Source organism: Primulina tabacum, chromosome 8, assembly GCF_025594145.1.
Source record: "Primulina tabacum isolate GXHZ01 chromosome 8, ASM2559414v2, whole genome shotgun sequence".
NCBI lineage: Eukaryota > Viridiplantae > Streptophyta > Magnoliopsida > Lamiales > Gesneriaceae > Primulina > Primulina tabacum.
Window position 1 is genome coordinate 13951488 of NC_134557.1, and position 21081 is coordinate 13972568.

Here is a 21081-nt window from a genome sequence, read left to right on the forward strand (position 1 = left end):
TGCCAGTCTCGATTGTATCTGATCGTGATCCCAGGTTTGCTTCTAAATTCTGGGGTAGTTTCCAAGAAGCGATGGGTACGCGTTTGGCTATGAGTACTGCTTATCATCCTCAAACTGATGGCCAGACTGAGCGTACGATTCAAACGTTGGAAGATATGTTACGTGCGATTGTGATGGATTTCAGAATGGGATGGCAAGATGCCTTACCATTAGTTGAATTTTCTTATAATAATAGTTTTCAAACGAACATTGGTATGGCACCGTTTGAAGCTCTATATGGGAGACGATGTAGATCACCATTATTCTGGGATGAAATTGGTGAAAGACAATTGACTGGACCTGAAATGATACAGGAAATGAATGATAAGGTTCAGTTGATTCGACAGAGAATGAAAACTGCTCAGGATCGTCAAACGAGTTATGCGAATAAACGAAGACGACCTTTGGAATTCCAGAAAGGTGACAAAGTGTTTTTGAAAATATCTCCCTTTAGAGGCACTGTTCGATTTGGCATGCGAGGGAAATTATCTCCTCGATATGTTGGTCCATACGACATTCTTGATCGAGTTGGTGATCTTGTGTATCGATTGGCATTGCCACCAGCCCTATCTGCCATTCACGATGTGTTTCATGTTTCTATGTTGAGGAAATATGAACCAGATCCATCGCATGTACTTGCACTTGATGAGGTTGAACTTAATCCTTCTCTTTCCTATGTTGAACAACCTGTTCGCATTATGGATCGAAAGGAAAAGATATTGCGAAATAAAGCGATCCCTTTAGTTCGAGTACAATGGACACGACATGGTGTGGAAGAGTCGACGTGGGAAATGAAAAGCAAAATGCGAGATTCATATCCGCATTTGTTTGATTCTCTTCCATCCGTTCCTTTGTATTCAATGTATACTGATTCGTATACTGATTTTAGTTTTGATATGTACTATAACTGATGGCATATATTGTAGAACCCGTAAATCAGTCTACGTTTAAGCCATGCATAATTCTATATTTTTAAATTTAATTGACTTCATTGCATGATTATTTTAAATGCATTTATTTGAAGTTAATTATTTTATTATTTCAGTTCAGTAGTTTGATTTTTAGCATTTCAGTTATTTCAGTGAGGCCGGACCGGAGTTGGAGTTTTGAGATAGAATTTAAGATTTGAGAAAATATTTCCAGAAGTTAATTTAGCTAGCAAGTAAGTTCATTTGAGTTAGAAAGGGAGGTTTGAGGATTTAATTTAATTATTTGAGGTGATTAAGAAATGAGCTCATTTAAGTTACTTAATTAAGGGGTTAGCTCACTAAATTAATTAAAAGATTAGTAAAGTTTTTAAGGGTTATTAATTCACTAGATAATTATTTTTCCATTCCTTTTTTTTAGTGAATTTCGGCCACCCCCTTAGACTATTAAACAATTCATTTGCCTTGCCACCTTTGACCCTTTCTTGTATTTAATTAGGAAGATAATTCTTTGATCTTTCTAGCACCATTTAATGATCTAATTAGCATTATCCTATCCTAGTCTAGCATGTAAAAATCGGCCATCACCATTCTAGAAAAACCCAACATAGACTTGATATCAAACAACCATTCAAAATTCAAATTTAGGAGACTTAGTCTTGATATCTTTCCTTATATCTTGCACATATCCCCCTCACTCCCATAACCACTTATCTCCCCTCCCTCACCACCGAAATACCTCATCATTCAGATCCATTTTAGTGTAGAAAATTCGTGAGTTCATAGCCTAAGAGTAGAGAGAAAAATCGAGAGCAAGAATCAAGAGAAACGTTCCACTCCTCCGCGCCGTCTCGTCTTTTCTTTTCGTTTCTATTTCAAACGATAACAAGGCATGTCTAGATTCTTTCAAACCTCAATCAAGTCATATTATCATTTATTTTTCAGTACATGATCATGTTTATTCAAGCAAAAATCGAGATCCATGTCAAAACTTTTGAAAACAACACATGCAGAATTTTTGATATTCCTTGGCAAGCTTCACGTTTTTCTTGGTTTGTGAGTTTCAGGTGATTGGTTCGACTCCAGGCTCCCAAGGCGACTTATATACATGTAATAGGATGCCTTAGGACCACATTTGTCCATCGGTTTCAGCCCATGCTCGCTGGAAAACAAGAAATGACAGCAACACCATTTGTGTCCCTTTTTGAGTTCGAAAATTCAGTTTGGTTGTCAAGGAGGAAGGATCTGATCTTGGCTGCCCCAAGGGCCTATAGCCATGGTTAGATCACTTCCCTAGCATGTCTAAGACGTGACTAAGTCGCCCTTTTGGTGGCTTGGTCCATGGCTCCTCGGTTTTTAATCAAAACATCAAGAACAACCCCTATATCCCTTCGGCCCCTTCCATTTTTCAGCATATGGTTTCGTTTCTTGGGATGTTGGTAAGAGTCTATGGTCGGTTGTTCACGCCCCAATGGCCGGTAGTCTCGAAAACAACACAAGATACACGATTGTACAGTTGCTGGAATTTTACAGCAAGTTGCTGTGTCGGTTCGGAGGTTCGTTTGAGTTCTCCGTCGGCTTTTAGCCTATGGCCTTGGACTGTACAGTGCCTCATTGAGTTAGAAAGGTCATGTTTTCGACCGTTTGTCATTTGGATCATTTTTGAGGTCGTACGAGAATTTACGGTGCGATGTGCCAAATTGACTCTCGAAAGAGCGTTTCGTGTTTTGGCCTCCATTCCACCTAGATTTCGACCCAATCATTTTAGAAGCATTATTTTATGATTTTTCAGCGTATTTTAATCATGACTATACGTCGGTTCGGTGTCGGTTCAGGTTGGCTCGGAGTCATGATTAAATGCGAAGTCATTAGGCATCATAGTCGCATCTTTTGAACGTAAATTGCATAGTTGGTCAAGTTTAAGCTATTGCATATATTTCATGGCACAGTTAGATTGCAGCGAGCCTGGGGACGATCCAATCCAATCTAGTTGGTAAAATTACAGGATTTTTCATTATGCCAGTTAATTATTTTACGTGCATTAAATAGAAAATGATTATTTTTGAGATTTATGCGATATGGCTTGTGGTTCATTCACTATGTGGGAGTGTTATTTTATACGGTCGCCAGTGACCGATCAGTTCAGTATGGTACCACCCGGTCGCCAGTGACCGGCCAGCTCAGTTCAGTTTCAGCCTCCCCGGTAGCCAGTTACCGATCAGTTCAGCTTAGTGCAGTGGCCATAGGCGTAAAACATAATCTCAACAGAAAATTTTACCAGTTATTTCAGTACAGGCTCCAAGGAGCAAACATTTTTACTGTGATTATCAGTTCAGTTATGCACGTATTATAATTGCTCAGTACATATTATTTTCAGCATGCCTCAAAACAGGATATGTTAACTCATGCATATTTTAATTCAGATTTTTACTCGTTACCTGCGATATATGCATGCTGAGTCTTTAGGCTCACTAGACTTGATTGTTGTAGGTACTGATGAGACCAGGGCCGAGGGCGGGGACCAATGAGCCAGCTTGGGTCGGCAGTAGTGGCACCCGAGGACCTCAGAGCAGTAGTTGTTATTTTATTCCGCAAACATTTTATCAGTCGTTGGATATTTTTAAATTGTGATTTTTGGCAAACTTTATTTTCTTCCGCTGCGATATTTTAAACATTGAACTTGATTCATCAGTCGATTTTATGAATGAGACCATTTAAGTTCTTTTAAAAAGAAAAATTTTTAATTTTCCGCAAATTTTCAAGCAAGAAGTTCTAGGGCCTTTGCATATATATATTTTCCAATGTTATGTATATAGAGATGTTTGAGATTTCGATGACGAAATCTTTTAAGTTGGGGAGAAATGTGAGACCCCGAGAATAAAATAGCATTGATGTCATTTTCGTAAATAAGTTGAAAAATAATGAATTAATTTTTAAGAATAAAATATGACATATCTTGGTCATATGAAATCCAAATGATTTGAGATTTAGATATAACGTAGAAAACTCAAAGATATAGAAGTTTCATGTTTTGAGTTTTGAAAAATTTGATCGTTTGACTGGTCCAAAGAGATATACCGATATTAAAATATTAAATATTGTATTAACGAAGATTGTTGAATAATATATGATTTTAACGAATAAGAGATGATTATAGTGATGTTATTTTGAATTATTCCTAATTTATTATAATTAGAGAATTTTAATCGTTGGATTGAGATTGAAGAATTATTTGTCAGTTGTTATTAATTCTGATAAATATATGCGGTAGAATAACCGACAAGAAACTAAGTTTTGAAGTCGGAATTGAATTATGTTATAATTTTGATTTGATATGGATTTTCAAAGTTTCAAAAGATATTTAGAACTTATTTTATTGATTTTGGATCATGTTATTGATTGAAATGAATATGTTATTGATGTAGATAGATTATTATACTGATATCTTCAAGCTACATCAACCGGAACGAAGAATTGAGGTATGTTGCGACCGGGTAACATACGACAGGTATCTGTATTATATGATATATGTTGGATTGGTTTGATTGATTGCAATGAAAATACATGTCTATATGCCTTATTTGTTGAGTTTATGTGGCATACATGACATTGTGATTTGAATATCGATGTATAAAATAAATATTTAGTTAACACACATCGTTTGATGCATACATCGATACATGACATGCACGTTGAGCTATGATCCTTGGATATCCTGATATGATTTGATTGGATTCTGGGGTTTGTGAACACAATGCTATGTTTGGTATTACATGACCCTTAAAACATAGACATTTGTGGCCCCGACGATTGATGGAGATTTGGGATTTGATGGCTCATTGTCGACGCTATCATACGAGTATCCCTGATTGAAGCCGGTGTGCCAGCTCGAGCATTGATTTGATAGCGATTCGTTTGATTCTGACATGTGCTCAGTGGATGGGCATTTGACCTGATACCTCCACGACATACATGCATTGCATACCATATATCATTGTTTAGATACTTGTGGTATATATGATGGTTGTTCCATACGGAGCTTTGCTCACCCCCAAGGGGGCTGTTGTTGTCTTTGTGTGTAGACAATGGCAGGTACTCCAGGATATCAGGAGGCCGGAGAGGGTACTTCTTGAGGGAGTCACAGTTTGGGCTGAGGTTTTATGTTTTGTTCCCAGTATATATATATGAATGTATTTATATACCGGGGCATGTCCCGAGGATATGAATTGTTTGTATATGATTGGTTTTGATTATGTGTGGGTGAGTTTTATGATATGAGATAAAATACTATTTTTAGTATTCAAATAAAATGATTTGGACTCATTGTAAAGAAAATTTAAACTCGTTTTCCGCTGTAATTAATTAACCCTAATCAGATTGCGTTGTAATAACGATTAGGAGCTAAGGGCCCCACACTATTCCTCATATTGAATGAGAACAATTGAGAAATCAATTGAGTGATGATCAACAAAACTATGAATGTTTAAATAAAAAAGTGGAAGAAAAACTACCAAAAAATATTTAAGGTGGAAAAGATGTAATTTTGCAAACCCGGTTTTTCCTCCATTGTTTTCGTTTTGAATTTTTATATGCTTCTTAGCTTAATTTTCATCCATTAAAAAACCACCGGTGTGTCATGATGTACAATAATTGCCCTCGCTTACATATGATTTAATTATAGGGTATACAGTGACGGACGATTTAAGGAGCTCGGGATAGCCGTTTTATTTATAGGCTTAGTTATAATGTCCAGTGCCCATTCCAACTGCTTAATGTCTAGTTCATTTTTAAGATTGCTAGATTGCGTTTTCTCCCTATTGCCTCTGCATTTTTGTCCTTCTAAAACTATATTATATTGAAACCACAAATAATTTCACTCTACCATTGATTAATGAACTTGTCGTGTCCGAGTTTCGAGGTTTAGAATTCTAAACCATATTTTGTATATTTTTCGAAGTTTTCCACTTCTCACTTTGGTTTTTTCTACATAATATCGATTATGGCTTCGCAGTGTCGGAGTTCTGTTTCTAAGTTGTTTTCCAAGATTTTCATGTCTGATTAATTTTTCTGGCCAGTCTTATGAAATTGTTCATGTCACGAAGAATATTTAATCACTTGTCATATTCCTGCATTTTAGGACTTTATTGATTCTAAGCTGCTATTATGATCCAACTCATCTTGCGATTTTCGATAAATGTGTATGATTAGTGTGGGGTGGGGTTTTTCTTTTGAGATGTTTTCAAAAATTTGCTTGGGAGTCCCAATTTAAATTTCGAGTTTTTGATTACTCTTTGTTCGTGTTATAATTAATTCATCGGTTGTATTTATATGAATGCTCAGATGTGAAATCAAAATGATCACAATGTTGTTGTGACATCGTATTCTCGCACCCAAGACGCAGCGAAAGTTTAAAAATTTTTGCTTGAGCGTCGTGTGTTCAGAAACATTCATAGGATGTTTAGAATTATATCTTTGCGTTCTAAAAGCTTAGACTCCAAACTATTCCGATTTTTACGCGGAGATAGTTCTTCTTGTATATTCCTACGAACGACTCTTCTCTTTTGATCGTCTAATTAGGTCCACGATCAGATACTGTTTTCCTCGTTTGATTTGCACTAGAAAATCCAAATGATTTGTGCGTTGAGAGTGTAGTCTCCGAATTTCCAAAATCCGGAGACGGTGCAGCGACAGCGACACGGCGGTGGAAGAACAAGGAAGGCCGAAAATATTTCTTCTTTTTCAAAATGGAGGCCGAGAGTTTTTTTCCTTTTCAAAAGTGGAGGCCGAGAGAGTTTTTTAATGCAAATCATGGGTTTTTCCTTTTTTATTCATTCTTAACCACAATTATGGATTCATTCTTAATCTATAATAGTTGCCAAATTGCCTTCCAATTCCCTTATGTGGCCATGAGTCCACTTTTTCAATTGGGAAGGAATTTTATGGAACAAAAATATCCCGTGAATTATGCCATCTTATGAGTTTTTTTATAGAGTGAGATTAGGAGTCTCTCTCCCACAAGTACTCTATATTTTCATTATAATTAAATTCTAATATAATTAATATATAATGTATTTATTAACTATTTAATAATACATTATATAATAATATCATATACACATATTTTATATCATCATATAAAAATATGTACATGTATATGTATATTAAATTAAATAATCATTATTTAATTTATAAATTAACTCATTGGTTAATTTAATTCTAGACTACTCTAAAATATTTATGAGAACTTATACATGTTAGTAGTCACCTACAAACGCAATCATTTAATTAGTAAATTCCAAATTCACTAAATAAATATTCCAAATTCACTAAATAAATTATTCGAACTCATTATAACTTCGATCGACGATCCGAGAGCGCCAATGTAACAATGATACAAGTCTTGCTCATATAATGAAAATCGAAAATTTCGAAGATCAAAATTTTCACTTACCATATTGACAACTGCCAGTTTTAGTGAACTCCTTCATAAAATAGGCAGTTCCACTCTCCTTCCTTATTTAGCAATCATGCTAACTTCTATTTCTCACATCCTATGGAATCAGCTCATAAACTCCTTTATAAGCTTCTGGTTTGATCTCCATCAAACTATAGTCGTCAAAATCCAACTCCTTGAAATTTGACTATCTCAACGAGAACACAGAATCTGATACTTGTGTGACCCTCAATGGTTTAGGAATACAGCTAGCCGTTGGTTTACATCTCCAAGTGATTCAGAATAACATTTATTCTTATTTGGGTTTACCCTAGTTAACCTCATTCTTTTCATCAACTCCTTGATTAAGAATGTCAGAACTCATTTCTGATTGCACCTATCGGATCATGGTAAGAGAGTCTAGTAGCATCGCCCCATGATCCCCTAGGTATCACTGATAGTGCCTACAAGAACCTTTAGTCATGGTTAGCGTATACGATCCATTCAATACATATATCCCGATCAAATCTACAACCATTGGTATATCGAGAGTTGCATATGAATTGGATAACGATGTGATTAATCTTTGAGTACTAATAGTGGCATGGTACGTGCAACTAGGAAAACACCTTTCCCTGAAGCACATTTCTTGTTCTGGCTAGACTCCTTGCACTATTAAGTCACCAGTTCACATAGGATATCTTCACCCTTAGGTGAAAACGGTGAATTCCCGACTTCAATGTATTTGCTCCTATATATTTCGAAACTACACTCAACCTCGCCACCTGATGACCCTTGATGTAGTTGATAAACAGATCAAAGTGCATGCTAGTACTATAGCCCTTACATTGTCCCAGGTCAAAGGACTAATGGTATACAACCATAACTGCGGACTATTCCACTCGATAAGTGAGAACCACTTGGACAGTCCGAGTGAGGGTTGTTCAGTGTATCATCACATGATCATCCATCTGTGTGAATGGACATCTCCATGCCCTTGCCAATGAAACATGACGTTTACACCACAGATGCTAGTCTCAAGTTTGAGCGACATTTATCCTTGTTTTAGGCTGCTGATTCGACTAGGAACCTATTTAGAATATATGGTACACTTCCTAAAGTGTTTCATGATCTTACGTTGCGACGCAGACCTCATGGTAGCTATTGTATATTCAAGGACTTTATCTATGCAGCTTGAATGGGTATAATGTCATAATCGAATAAAATCGAAAAATATTATTAAAATAAAGGTTGTTTTACATTAGAGTCAATAAAACTCGAGCCACAAATTGGACACCACTCAAACAATATCAACATGGTTTTACACAATATCATATAATGACTAAGAACAAAGTAAAATGCAGAGAAATGATGGGTTGGAATTAGAGGGACAAGCCAGAATCCTCATCCTCATCAAGGGAGGCGGTGGACACAAAGTAAAGTGCCCAAATCAGAGCGAACACACCCGCAAGAATCCACACCAAGAGGTTGTTGCTCAGCCCGAATGGCAGCCCGGTTCCTTCCGTGCTCAACCTCTCGTCCACCAGCGCCAGCGCGGCGGGGCTAGACATGGCTGCCCCACAGGCCGACGTCATAAGCGAAGAAGCCGCCACACCCAACTTCGATTCACTCTCCTCAGTACCCTTTTCTCCTTCCATGGTACACCTCATTTTCCCCGTGTTAATATTTGACATCGATGGTAGCCCTGAGGTTCAAATAAAATGCCCATTTGGATTAGTATTCGGCAATCGGCAGTAAGAACATGAGTTGTACACAGATAAAGACGCGGGTTTTATTTACCGATGATGGCGGAAGGCCTCAAGACGAACCTTCTCTGTGCCGGGGCGGCGCGTGAAATTGGCGAGGTGGAGGCGAAAGTAGAGATGGTAGCCATTTTCCTTCAAAGCCCGAGTCCGAGTTTGTGTTGGGAAAAATGAAGGTGGTGTTATTACGGTAGTGAGAGGACGTTTAATATCTGTGCGTCAAAGAGACTACAGTGAACCAAACAGCTTGGATCGGATAGATCGCCCCTTATCCTTAAAAACTCGACTACCATTCGCATTGCCCCCGACGAGTTTAATGGCAAACTGGTATTTTCGCATTATAAAAAACTATGCTTTTGATATATTAGTTTTTAAATCTCCAACGTCGTAATTAAGGGCTTTTTTAATAATTAATTTAATTTGTAAAAATTAATTCAAAAATAATTTTAAAAAAATTCAAAAATACTTCAATCCGTGCTTACGAAACACGGACCATGACTACGGGGATCATGGTCCGTGCTTCGCTGTATATTTTAATATATTTTATTATTTCTCATTTTTCGATTATTATTGTCCATTCATTTCCTCTGAACCTTTCATTTCCTAAACCTTTCACGTCAAATTTCCTATTCACGTCAAGTTTTCTGAAGCTTTCACGTGAAATCTGAAGTTCTGAATTTTCACGTGAAGTTCAATAATTCAAATTTAAATAGTCTTCAATAATGTTCGTACATATATAATTCATCATAAATTCAACAAATGAGTTATCAATTTCATCTTAGATTTTCTCTCAAATTTCATTGGCAAAATGTCTAACATCGATGTACTCTTGTATTTTGGTGGTCATGTAGTTATCGATAATGGATCGGTTGAATATAGCATTCCATTTGTTAGACCGATACGAGTATTACGATCTATTAATTTGTTGGAGTTGGTTGAAGTTGTGCATAAATGTTATGAATCGATCCAACGAATTTTTCTATGAAGTTGTCAAAATATTCATTCACGGAGAGATTATATTGGCATGAAATTCAAGTCAATTTTGTTGATGATGATGCTATACAATTTATAATGCAATGTGACAATATGCATGTGTTGCATTTATACGTGGAAACGAATTCAATTGAGCATCATGTTGGATTTGATGATCCTGAATCCTACGTTCCACATGCATCCGATTCAGGTTTCAATAACCAACCCGGTACTTCTACATATGGTAGTTTCCAGGATCAAGAATCTTATGTTCCACAGGTTACTGAAGGACTCGGTGCTATAAATTTCGATGACGTAAGTGGGTCCTGAGATCAATATATCAATGTCTCGTCGGAACAAAATCATGCTCCATATTGGCCGAATCCAACATTAGATACCAGTGCTCGTTGTCCGGATCTGGCCACTAATGATGATATAAAGAGTCTGAAGAAGAAGAAGAAGTGAATGATGATGATGAAGTGAATACTTTTACAAATCCTGATGAGGGGACATCATCTCGACAACAACCTCGTGCCACATTACAAAGGCAGACCGTACCATTTCTTTCAAACACTTCTGAAATGCCATCATTTTTCACTAAATTTTTTGGTAAAGAGCCTCCTGATTCTGTCGATGTACCTTCTGGAGTGCAAACAAGCTATTACAATCCGGATGGAGGTGAATTATGCGTTAATATGTTATTTAAAGATAATAATGATCTTATTTCATCTGTGAAGGATTATTCAGTCAGCGTGGTCAGGCGTGAGTACCGTGTCGTGGATAGCACACGCATTTTGTGGAAGTTACGTTGCAAAAATAATTCTTCTACGGTCGTTTGTCGATGGGAACTTCGCACTTCTTTGAAGGCCAAGACTGGTTATTGGAAAATAACAAAATATGGCGGATCTGACACATGTATACCTACCTCTGTTGGTATAGACCATAAGAATTTGAACAGTGATATGGTGACACATACGCTATTGGGAGTTGTTCTTTGTGATCCTTCGTACGAGATTAATTATATCATAGAAAATGTGAAAGATAAATATGGATATCAAATCTCGTACACGAAGGCATGAAAAAGTTTGAAACGTGCTATGGAAATTTCTTATGGTACATCGAGAGCTCCGTGGCAATTACTTCCAAAATATATGTGTGCTTTGTCCAAATATAATCCGAGAATAGTTGTGGAGTGGAAGCATCTCAGAGCCAACACTGAAATGAGTAAGACACTGAACTATGTTTTTTGGGCATTCAAGCAGTGTGTTGATGGGTTTCAGCATTGTCGAAAAATAATTAGTGTCGATGGTACACACTTGTATACCAAATATAAGCACAAAATGTTGATCGGTGTCACTCTGGATGGGAACAATCAGGTTCTACCTCTAGCATTTGCTATTGTGGATGAAGAAACAATAGATTCTTGGAAATGGTTCTTGGAGAACCTAGGCAGACATGTTGTTCGTGGTGAAAATGGTGTGTGTCTTATTTCTGATAGGCATAAGGGAATCGTGCGCGCAACTGAAGATCTACCATATTTTCAACCTCCTTACGGTGTGCATCGTTTTTGTTTGAGATATGTTTGTTCAAACTTTAACGCTAAATTCAAATACGTGTATTTGAAAGATTTATGATGGGCTGGCAGACACAAAATTAAATTTGTAAGTTTGAAGCAATAATGGAGGCAATCAAACAAAAAAACATTTTGGCGCATCGATATTTGGCTGGAATTGCGAAAGAAAAATAGAGTTTGGCTCATGACGGTGGTTGGCGTCGTGGGGTGATGACAATCAATATGTCGTAGTGTTTAAATAATGTGTTGAAAGGTGCTCGTAGACCTCCTATATATGTCATAGTACACTTGACACTTCTGAGGTGCGTGTAATATTGCGTTGAATGTGTGACAAGAGGTTGTCGTATGGTTCAGGAAAATTAGCTGTGGTCAGGTTATGCATGTCGGAGGTATGAGAAATGGGCGAGAAAATTTAGTGAACATCGTGTTGCCTAATATGATGTACGTGAGAAAACTGCTTCGGTTGCAACTGTTGGAAGATCAAGTCGTGGCCAACATATGCAGGTGGTGAAGTTATCAACGAGTGATTGTTCATGTGGTAAATGAACAATTTTTGACACCCCATGTTCTCATGCTATTTGCACCGCTAAGTGGCACTCTTTAGATCTGACGACACTTGTGTAGCCATGATATAACATAGCTGAGTACTTAGCAACGTACGAGGGCAGATTTCAACCTCTTGCAGATGAACGATACTGGGATCCTTCAACTTTCGAGTTGCATCACAACCCGGTTAGACGTGAAAGAAGAAGAGTTGGTAGGGACAGAATGACTCGATTGAGAAATGAGATGGACAGACCCATAGTGAGAGAGAGACAACATCGATGATGTATTGTGTTAAATTGTAATAACGCTTTGATATGTTAAAAATAAATTGGTTTTTATTTATTAAAAATAAGAAATAACAGAAATAGGCGGATAATATTGGCGACCGAGCGGTAAAATAATACTGCTCGAACACGAACGTTTCTGCACTGGAAAAATATTTCAAGCGCAATGTTAGCTCAATATACCGCTCGAGCGCGAGGTGCGCTGGAAATATTTTCCAGCGCACCGCTTGCGCTCGAGGGGTAACAATATACCGCTCGAGCGCGAGGTGCCCTGGAAAAATTTTCCAGCGCACGGCTCGCGCCCGAACACTATAAAGTTACCGCTCGGGCGCGAGCACCCCACCCCCCCTCCCCTTCCCTTTCCTTTCCTTTCCCATTATCCTTATCTCATTCCCCACACAAAATTTCAATTCCCTAACTCTCCAATTCTCTCTCTTAAATATTTTTTCTACAATACTCCCTTCCAAATCACGCTTCAATACTCCGGTCATATTCTCCTATAAGTGACTACCTCAAATTTCCTACCACCATGGCTCCCAAGAAGGTGAAAGGTAATCCCAGCTCTTCCTCTTCTTTTTTGATAGAACTCGATTTGTTAATGAGGCGTCTCAGGCTCGGTATGAGCATGCCAAAATTCATAGAAACCCGATTACCGAGCGAGGATTTCTTAGACAAAGGTAGGATTGATACGTAGGGCCTCTTGTGTGTTTGGAGAGGCGGGGATGGGAAACATTTGGCGCTCAACCTAAAGCGGCGGTGGTATCGGTGATGCGAGAACTTTATGCAAATGCGGGTGAGAGGATAGATGACAAGGCCTTTGTTCGGGGTAGACTTGTGTCGTGTTATTCGGGTACAATCAATGCATTTTTAGAAACGCCCGAGCTCGATGATTCCACCTTCCAGGCTTTGGTTGCTGCCCCTGATTACGCTGTGATAATCGACACCCGGTGTCATCTAGGGGCGATGTGGAAACTAGTAGGGGGTCACCAAGTTGTTTTGATGAGAAATATCTGAAGACTGATATTGCCCTTTGGTATTTGTTTTTGGCAAAGAGAATGATGCCGGTCTCACACAAGAGCGAAGTACAAAATGAGCGTGTTGTGGTGCTATATGCGTTATGTCAAGGTTACAACATCAATGTAGGAAAGCTCATCAATTCTCAAATCACGATGAGCGTTCATAACAGACACATCGGACTTTTCTTTCTCACTATCATATCAGAGTTGTGTGCGATGGCAGGGGTTGTGTTCCGTGATGATGAGGAGTGGCTGCAACCAATGAAGCTCATTTGTGGACATGACTTGTAGCGGAAATACATGAAACGACAGTTAGACCTCAGGACGCATGGGGAGATAGAGGTGGATCGAGCACCGCCGCCCCGCGTCACCCACAACCCCACAGGCGGTCCCAAAACGACAAACTAGATGAGGCTCTTTCCTTCATGGCTCATCAGGAAGAAGTCAACTTGAAATACAATGAACATTTCGCCTATGTTGAGTCCATGATTCATACAATGCTAATCCACAGGGCTGTTGACCTAGGGACCATCCCTCCACCTCCGCCGTTCATTCCTCCGTTCCATTTTCAGTATGACTATCAGCAGCAAGGGGATGCATCAGGAGTGCCACCACCAGAAAATGACGAGGATGAGTCATGATCAACGATTCATGATGCTAGCTGAATGAGGTATGTGATCTCATGCTTTTATTTGTTATTAACATACGTTGGAGACATTGCATGTACTATAGTTTGAGATTCTTTAATTTTAATTTACTTTTCGCAGATGAGCACGAAACAAAGAAAAACAACAAATTTGAGGACATGACGTCACTTATGTTTTTTCCATCTTATCTTTCGCTTGTGTATTTTCTTGTGTTGAGATGTGTAAATGTTAAAACATTTTTTGGTCTTGTTTGTTTATATGTTTTATATCAGCTTTGTTTAATTGTGTATCTTTGTTTTTATTCGGCACTTCTGATTTTGTTCATCTTAGTTACAAAATATTCGGCACTATACTGTTGAAATAATAAAAATTAGACGATACAACAATGAAAACGGTAAAACAATAGAAATGATATAGTTACAATTAAATAGAAGAATCATCGTCATAATTAAAATGATACAAATGGCTCACTGTTCCACAATCAGGTGGATTGCGTCTTCTAGTCCCTCTACGCAATCCTACATTTTCAGGATTTTCCTCGTTCGAGTAACCTGGAAAAGTGATAGGTGAAATAAAATTCCTCTGTGGTCGAATGTCATACAAAATATGCTGAGGACCAACATTAAGCAAATTTGTAAAACTTTGTATGTTCAACCAAGACGGAGTTTGAAAATCCTGCTGACCAAATGAACGAAAATTAGCAATCCCTGAATCACTGAACAAAACAGGTTGAGTAGTCGAGGTTCCTGCAATATTTAACTCAATAGACGGAATAGTATTAGAGGTTCCTGCAAATCCACTTGGTTGACTAACCATATTACTTCCCCACACCAATGATGACTGATGCGAAAAAAGAGAAGGCGTACTGAAATTTTGTTGGACATTAAATTGTCCGGCGAAATTACTGTACGGATATGGTTGAAAACCAACGACATTAACTGTAGGTGATATGGTGCGTACAGTTATTCGATTATACCATTGGAAGTAGTCTTCGTCAGTTTGCATCGATCGCCCGTGACGTACCCCTTTAGCAAGATACCTCAACCTACTATTCCACAACTCAATTGAATTTTGATGATAATCTCTCCAATTGGTATTTCGATGACCTATTCTCGTGATATCATGTATATCATTATTGTCCACGGAAGCCACTGGAATTTATTGTCGTCTTCGAAATTGTCGCATCACCCGATTAGAACGATGCATCTCCCCGATGTCAAATCAAATAAAGGGACAAACACATCGCCAAATTTTGTTGTCGTATGAATCAATAATCGTCTTTACATCTATGTCATTCTTCTGGTAAACGATCCAATTAAACTGTAAAAAATAAAAATGTTCAGATTAAAAATTTCCTATAATCAAAACAAAAATAATCTTTATTTAATCATTATTAAATATTAAAATTGTATAATACCTCATTATGATTCATACGATCTAGAGAATCCCTTATAATTTTTATAGCATGTGCTGGCGAATGTGTGTAACTAAATCCAATTTTCCACCTACAATTTAACAAAAACAATTAAATATCAAAAAATTATAAGAGATGTATTTGATATCACCAAAATAATTTTTAAAAAATACCGTGCACCATATGGAGGAACTGGAATAGTAGCATCCGGATCAATGGGAGGTACAACTAATGTTAACCCATCTCGGTCGGGGTTAGCACATTTAATCATGCTCCATGCCCATATCTGCTTATAATAATAAAAATATATCAACAAGAAAAACAAAAACATTGTGTTAAATAATAACATTACATTAATTATACCTGCAGGATATATAAAGGTCCAGCCATTGTAGTCTTCACTATACGTGACGCGTTACACAACTCACGGTATAGAAATGGTAGAACTGCTCTACCCCAATTATAAGACTTCACGTTATCAATATCCCGTAGCAGTTGCAAAAATATTAGTCTAGCAGACCCTCCTTGATAGTCAGGGAACATTATTCCTCCAATAATCATTAACGCTACACAACGGGTATATTTGACAACATATACTTCTGAAGTATCATCATTAACAAGGTTAGACATGTAATGATCGTGTAGTGTAGTCATAGAAAAATGACCACCTTTCAAATATTTTGATTCTGGCACAAATCCCAACAAATCCAAACAAATGTGTTGCCACTCTTCAACTTTATGTGACACATCTTTTCCATTTACTGCTTCACCATCAATTGTTAGACCCCAAATTATTGAAACATCTTGTAACATGATTGTTGCTTCACCACATGTAAAATGAAACGTGCGTGTCTCGCATCGCCAACGTTCAACAAGAACATTAATCAAATTATTATCAAAAACTTGTGAGCCACATTCTAAAACTCAATAAAAAGCTATATGATTTAAATATACAAGTAATCGATCGTGTATATAATTATCAGTGTATAGCTTCCAAATCAAATTGTCTGACCTCTTCACTTTGACAATATCATCAACGGTTAACGAATAAACTGTTGATGATATATGTGTCGCTTGTAAATAGAGGACACTGGAATCTTCTGGACCTCGATTATCTGCCATTCTGAAATAAATTGTCGATCTTCTAAACTTCGTTCAACGGTAAGCAACGATCTCAAAAGTTGTTTGATGACGCTGGAAGAAATTGTAACGAACGAAGAAATTGCGATATACAGAAGGAGAAATGAAAATGGAAGTGTGAGGAAGCAGAGGGATAAGATAAAGGGGGTGAGGGGAGGGATAAGCCACGTTGGAGCATCCGCGCTTTGTAAGCGCGGACGCTGCAACGTGGAGCATGACTGTGCTCCATGTAGTCATGGTTCGTACTTCGTAAGCACGGATTGAAGTATTTTTGAAAAAATTTTTAAAAATTATTTTTGAATTAATTTTTAAAAATTAAATTAATTATAAAAAACCCCATAATTAAATATGTGTTCTGTCGTTATCAAACTGAAACTTTCTTTGCAGTCTTTTATTCACATAAAAATGTTATGTATTTGTTGGCCCGGGTGAAATTCAGAACAAAATATTGAAAATATAAAACGTATATAACATATTGCATAACAAATTGGTTTAACCTGGTATAAAAAAAATAAAATTTTGCGTATAAAATTGTATCAACTATATTAATATCAATATTTACCACACTTATTTGTGTACTCAAATATCATATATTAATATCATATCTGAAGGATTTGATTCTGAAATATCATACATTAATACCACATATTTAATTTTTTGTACTAATTTTCATCAGGAAAAAATGTTTCATTAATACAAACATTTGTTATACATTGTTGGGCGCAATAATTGTCCCTACTTGGTAGAGCGATCGAATTGTGGTGCTTGAGCTGTTGTGCGGTTTAAAAGATTTGAGTTGCACTATTACTACTATCTATAGCTTTTGGTAAAGCGGTAAGCACTAGGTCCTACAATTGGTATCAGAGCCAAGGTCACGGGTTCGATTCTCATTGATTGCAAGAGTACAATTATTGGGAGAGAGATTGTTGGGTGTAATAATTGTCCCTGCTTGGTAGAGCGATCGAACCGTGGTGCTTGAGTTTAAAAGATTTGAGTTGCACCATTACTACTAGCTATAGCTTTTGGTAAAGCGGTAAGCACTCGGTCCTACATACATGTTTGAGTACTCAAAAATCATATATTAGGTCAGATTTGGAACATTTAGTACTCAAAAATCATATATTAATACCAATATTTCAATATTTTGTATCGATTTTTCATCCGAAAAAGAAGCGTCATTAATTTCAAAATTTGTTATACATGTTTGGGCACTAAAAACAGCTTATATTAATGATAGATTTAAAACATTTAGTTCTGAAATATCATATATTTGTTCCAGATCTTCAATGTTTTGTATCGAATTTTATCGAAAATCAAATGTGGGCCCAGAGATGCAGAAACATTTTTTTGGCTATTTAGAGACTGCAGAAAAGAATCAGTCTGACAAATACTGAACACGCATTTAATTATAGAGACGAATATTTATTGAATATTTGCTCTTTTTTCCCCACTTTACTAGAAGGTTTTTTCTAAATCAGTGGGGCTTGGTAGACGATACCTGATAAGCCAAATCTTATAGAGATTTTAAGGATTTAATTTTATAATATTTGTGCTTATCTGTAATTATTATCCATAATTTTGTGCTTATATTAATTAATCTTATAATATTTGTATATTTGAATAAAAGATGAAAAATGCCTAATTTGGAAGATAAGATGATTTTACAAAACTTCAAAGGAAACAAAATATCAAAAGAAAAGAAATAAAATATTCTTATATTTTATTATCTTGAGAATATTTAAGTTTTGGAAGAAAATCTATGCAGATATGATAGGGAGGAAGCCTCAAAATTGAAAAATAAAATCTCTACAATCTTATCTACAATGTTTAAACATGATACGTGCTTCAAGTAGTTGAGGATTAGGTCCATTAAGAAATATAAAAGGCAGCGTATGTGAGAAGCAAAGGGGAGGGCGTAAAAAGAGGGAAAAAAAGAGCAGCGTGGAAAAGGCGTGAGGAGAGAGAAGAGGCAGAGAAGCAAAGTGGGGAAGAGGAGAGCAGAACAGAGAAGGGGAGAGAAGAAATGAGAGAGAATATAAGTGAAAAGAAAGGAGCAGAAGTAAAGGGAGGAAGCTGAGAAGGAAGAGAGCAGAAAATTATAGTGAAGGCAACAACAAAGAGGAAGATGAAGAACACGGAGAAATACCTCAACACACCCCACAAATAACTGAGAATTTCTGTCATTCCTTCTTTATTTTGTTTTTTTATGAAATTAAATCTGAGTTTTCACTTTTGTTTTGAATTTATGGAATAATTTTATTTAGATTAAGACCACGCTATGACCAAACAATACTTTGTTGATATTTTGTTTCTTTTCAATATATTTTTTTTCTTGATTTTAATTATTGATTGATGTTAGTTTAATATTTCTTGTTAATAGCATGATCAACTATTTACATGTTTGTAAATAAATCACGAATCGAAATATGATTGATTTAATATAGCAACAAAGACTTCATCGACACATGGTTAAACAGACTAGAAATAGTATTCGGTTTCATTGTGCGGTTTTAGGTGAAAAATGAAATCCCACAAAGATTTAATGCATTTAGATTTAATTAAATTCAATTAGAAATAATTGGACTGTTACATTTAAATAGGTTTATTAACTCGAGTAATCATTTAATAAATAAAAATAGGGATTTCTCCGTGATTGTCAAGAATTAAATAATTAATTGAATTTTAAAACATGTCAAAGAATTAGAGTTTGGTACTGTTGTGTGTCTTAGTTATTTATTTGAATTTGAATCCTCCTTGATATTTGAATCCCTGTTTTTAATTGCAATTATTTTATTTAATAGTTTAGATTAATAATCCATATATCATATTTTTATTTATGTTGTCTAGCTTAAGTTAAGTGATATAAATTTTAGTAATTAAATATTAGTCTCTGTGAGATCGATACTTGGACTCATAATCCATTTACTATAACTTGACCTAGTCTGCATGCTAGATTTATTTTCAACCGAAATTGTCGGTCACTACCCACGTGAGTAATGCATTCATCCAATCAACACATGATATATGTACTGAGTGCTAAATTATGACCTCTCATCCATACATCATGGTCAAATGAGTGACCATGATTTATCCACTCAGCACATGAGTCATGTGGTGAGTGGATAATCACACTACCTATATGAGTAAGTAACATGAACAAAGTTATCAGGGAGACCAGTTGCACACATATCTATAAATATATGAAAATCAGCATAAAATCTATATTTGAAATTATGATTTTTTTTATTTTTTACAAAATTCGTGATATAATATCAACAATAGCATAATTTAATTATGAAAATTGCTTTAAGATTGCACTTTGTTGGAACTTTTCAAGTTCGCAATCTTAATTTTGATGTTAACAAAACTTGTTATTTTGTGTTACTAATGATCTACCTTAGTGTGCAGAAGCTAGGATCAGTTACGAAGTTGTTTACATCGGAAACTGAAGACCCAACTGATCGCACAAACCAAATCAGGTGAACTGATACGTCAAATGAGCAGTTCAGTTGATCGTCCAGTTGATAGGTGGTTCAGAAGGAGAACCTCAGAAGCCTGGCCAGCCGAAGGAGTATTAAAATGATGAAGAAGCCCAGCTGATCAACTGAACGAGAGTGAAATCAGTTCAACTGACGAGTCAACTGATTTCATCAGCCCAACTGAAGATCAGTTACGCTAACTAGTACGGAGCGTCAGTTAAGAATCTTTCAGTTGTAGATGAAGACAAACTCATTCAAGTGGTTTCCACCTATACACAAAGGTACAAAGAAATTGTCCAGTCAGAGGACAATAATTGACGTTGCATCAGAGCATTAAAGACAAACGTTTCAGAAGGGCAGTCAAAGTCGAGACACCAAAGCCCAAGGAACGAATTCAAAATTCAACGGATACAATTATTGAGTCTCATTGTACGATCAGTTTCCCATGTATATAAATAGAAGATCAGTGAAGACTCGATGAGTGTGAGAAGTGTGGAAAACAAAAGAAAAGAGAGGGCACGCTAAATGCTTATCAGCTTTCAAGAAGCAAACCAGCCCAGAGGGACACTTCAACGTGTTATTAGCTTAGTTTAAGAAGCTTATTTCCCTCAATGTGTGTGAACATCCTTGTTCAGTTCTCACACACGTACATACTAACCACCACCCAAATACAGTCTTGCAAAAAGACGTTAAACTTGTGCATGTAGTCTTTCTCACATAGACGTTAAAGAAGTGTTAGCTGAAAGGTGCTGCCTTCAGTCTAGACTAGGAGTTCAGTTAGGCACTGGATAAGTCCTAAGCTGGGTGGGTTTGTACAAATAGTTGTATAAATCAAAGTCTTCTAGTGGA

General features: G+C 36.6%; 2 protein-coding genes across 2 annotated transcripts; both read right to left on the bottom strand.

Annotated features, from left to right (window-relative positions):
• Positions 1 to 8603: 8603 nt before the first annotated feature.
• LOC142554815 (photosystem II reaction center W protein, chloroplastic-like) lies at positions 8604 to 9405 on the bottom strand. The gene is made up of 2 exons (XM_075665491.1): positions 9199 to 9405; positions 8604 to 9103 (listed from the first exon to the last, which is right to left on the bottom strand). The coding sequence occupies exons 1-2, from the start codon at positions 9290 to 9292 to the stop codon at positions 8781 to 8783; spliced, it is 417 nt and encodes a 138-aa protein (XP_075521606.1). The 5' UTR covers positions 9293 to 9405; the 3' UTR covers positions 8604 to 8780.
• Positions 9406 to 14588: 5183 nt separating this feature from the next.
• LOC142554816 (serine/threonine-protein phosphatase 7 long form homolog) lies at positions 14589 to 17192 on the bottom strand. The gene is made up of 4 exons (XM_075665492.1): positions 15977 to 17192; positions 15787 to 15899; positions 15617 to 15704; positions 14589 to 15519 (listed from the first exon to the last, which is right to left on the bottom strand). The coding sequence occupies exons 1-4, from the start codon at positions 16424 to 16426 to the stop codon at positions 15421 to 15423; spliced, it is 750 nt and encodes a 249-aa protein (XP_075521607.1). The 5' UTR covers positions 16427 to 17192; the 3' UTR covers positions 14589 to 15420.
• Positions 17193 to 21081: the final 3889 nt, after the last annotated feature.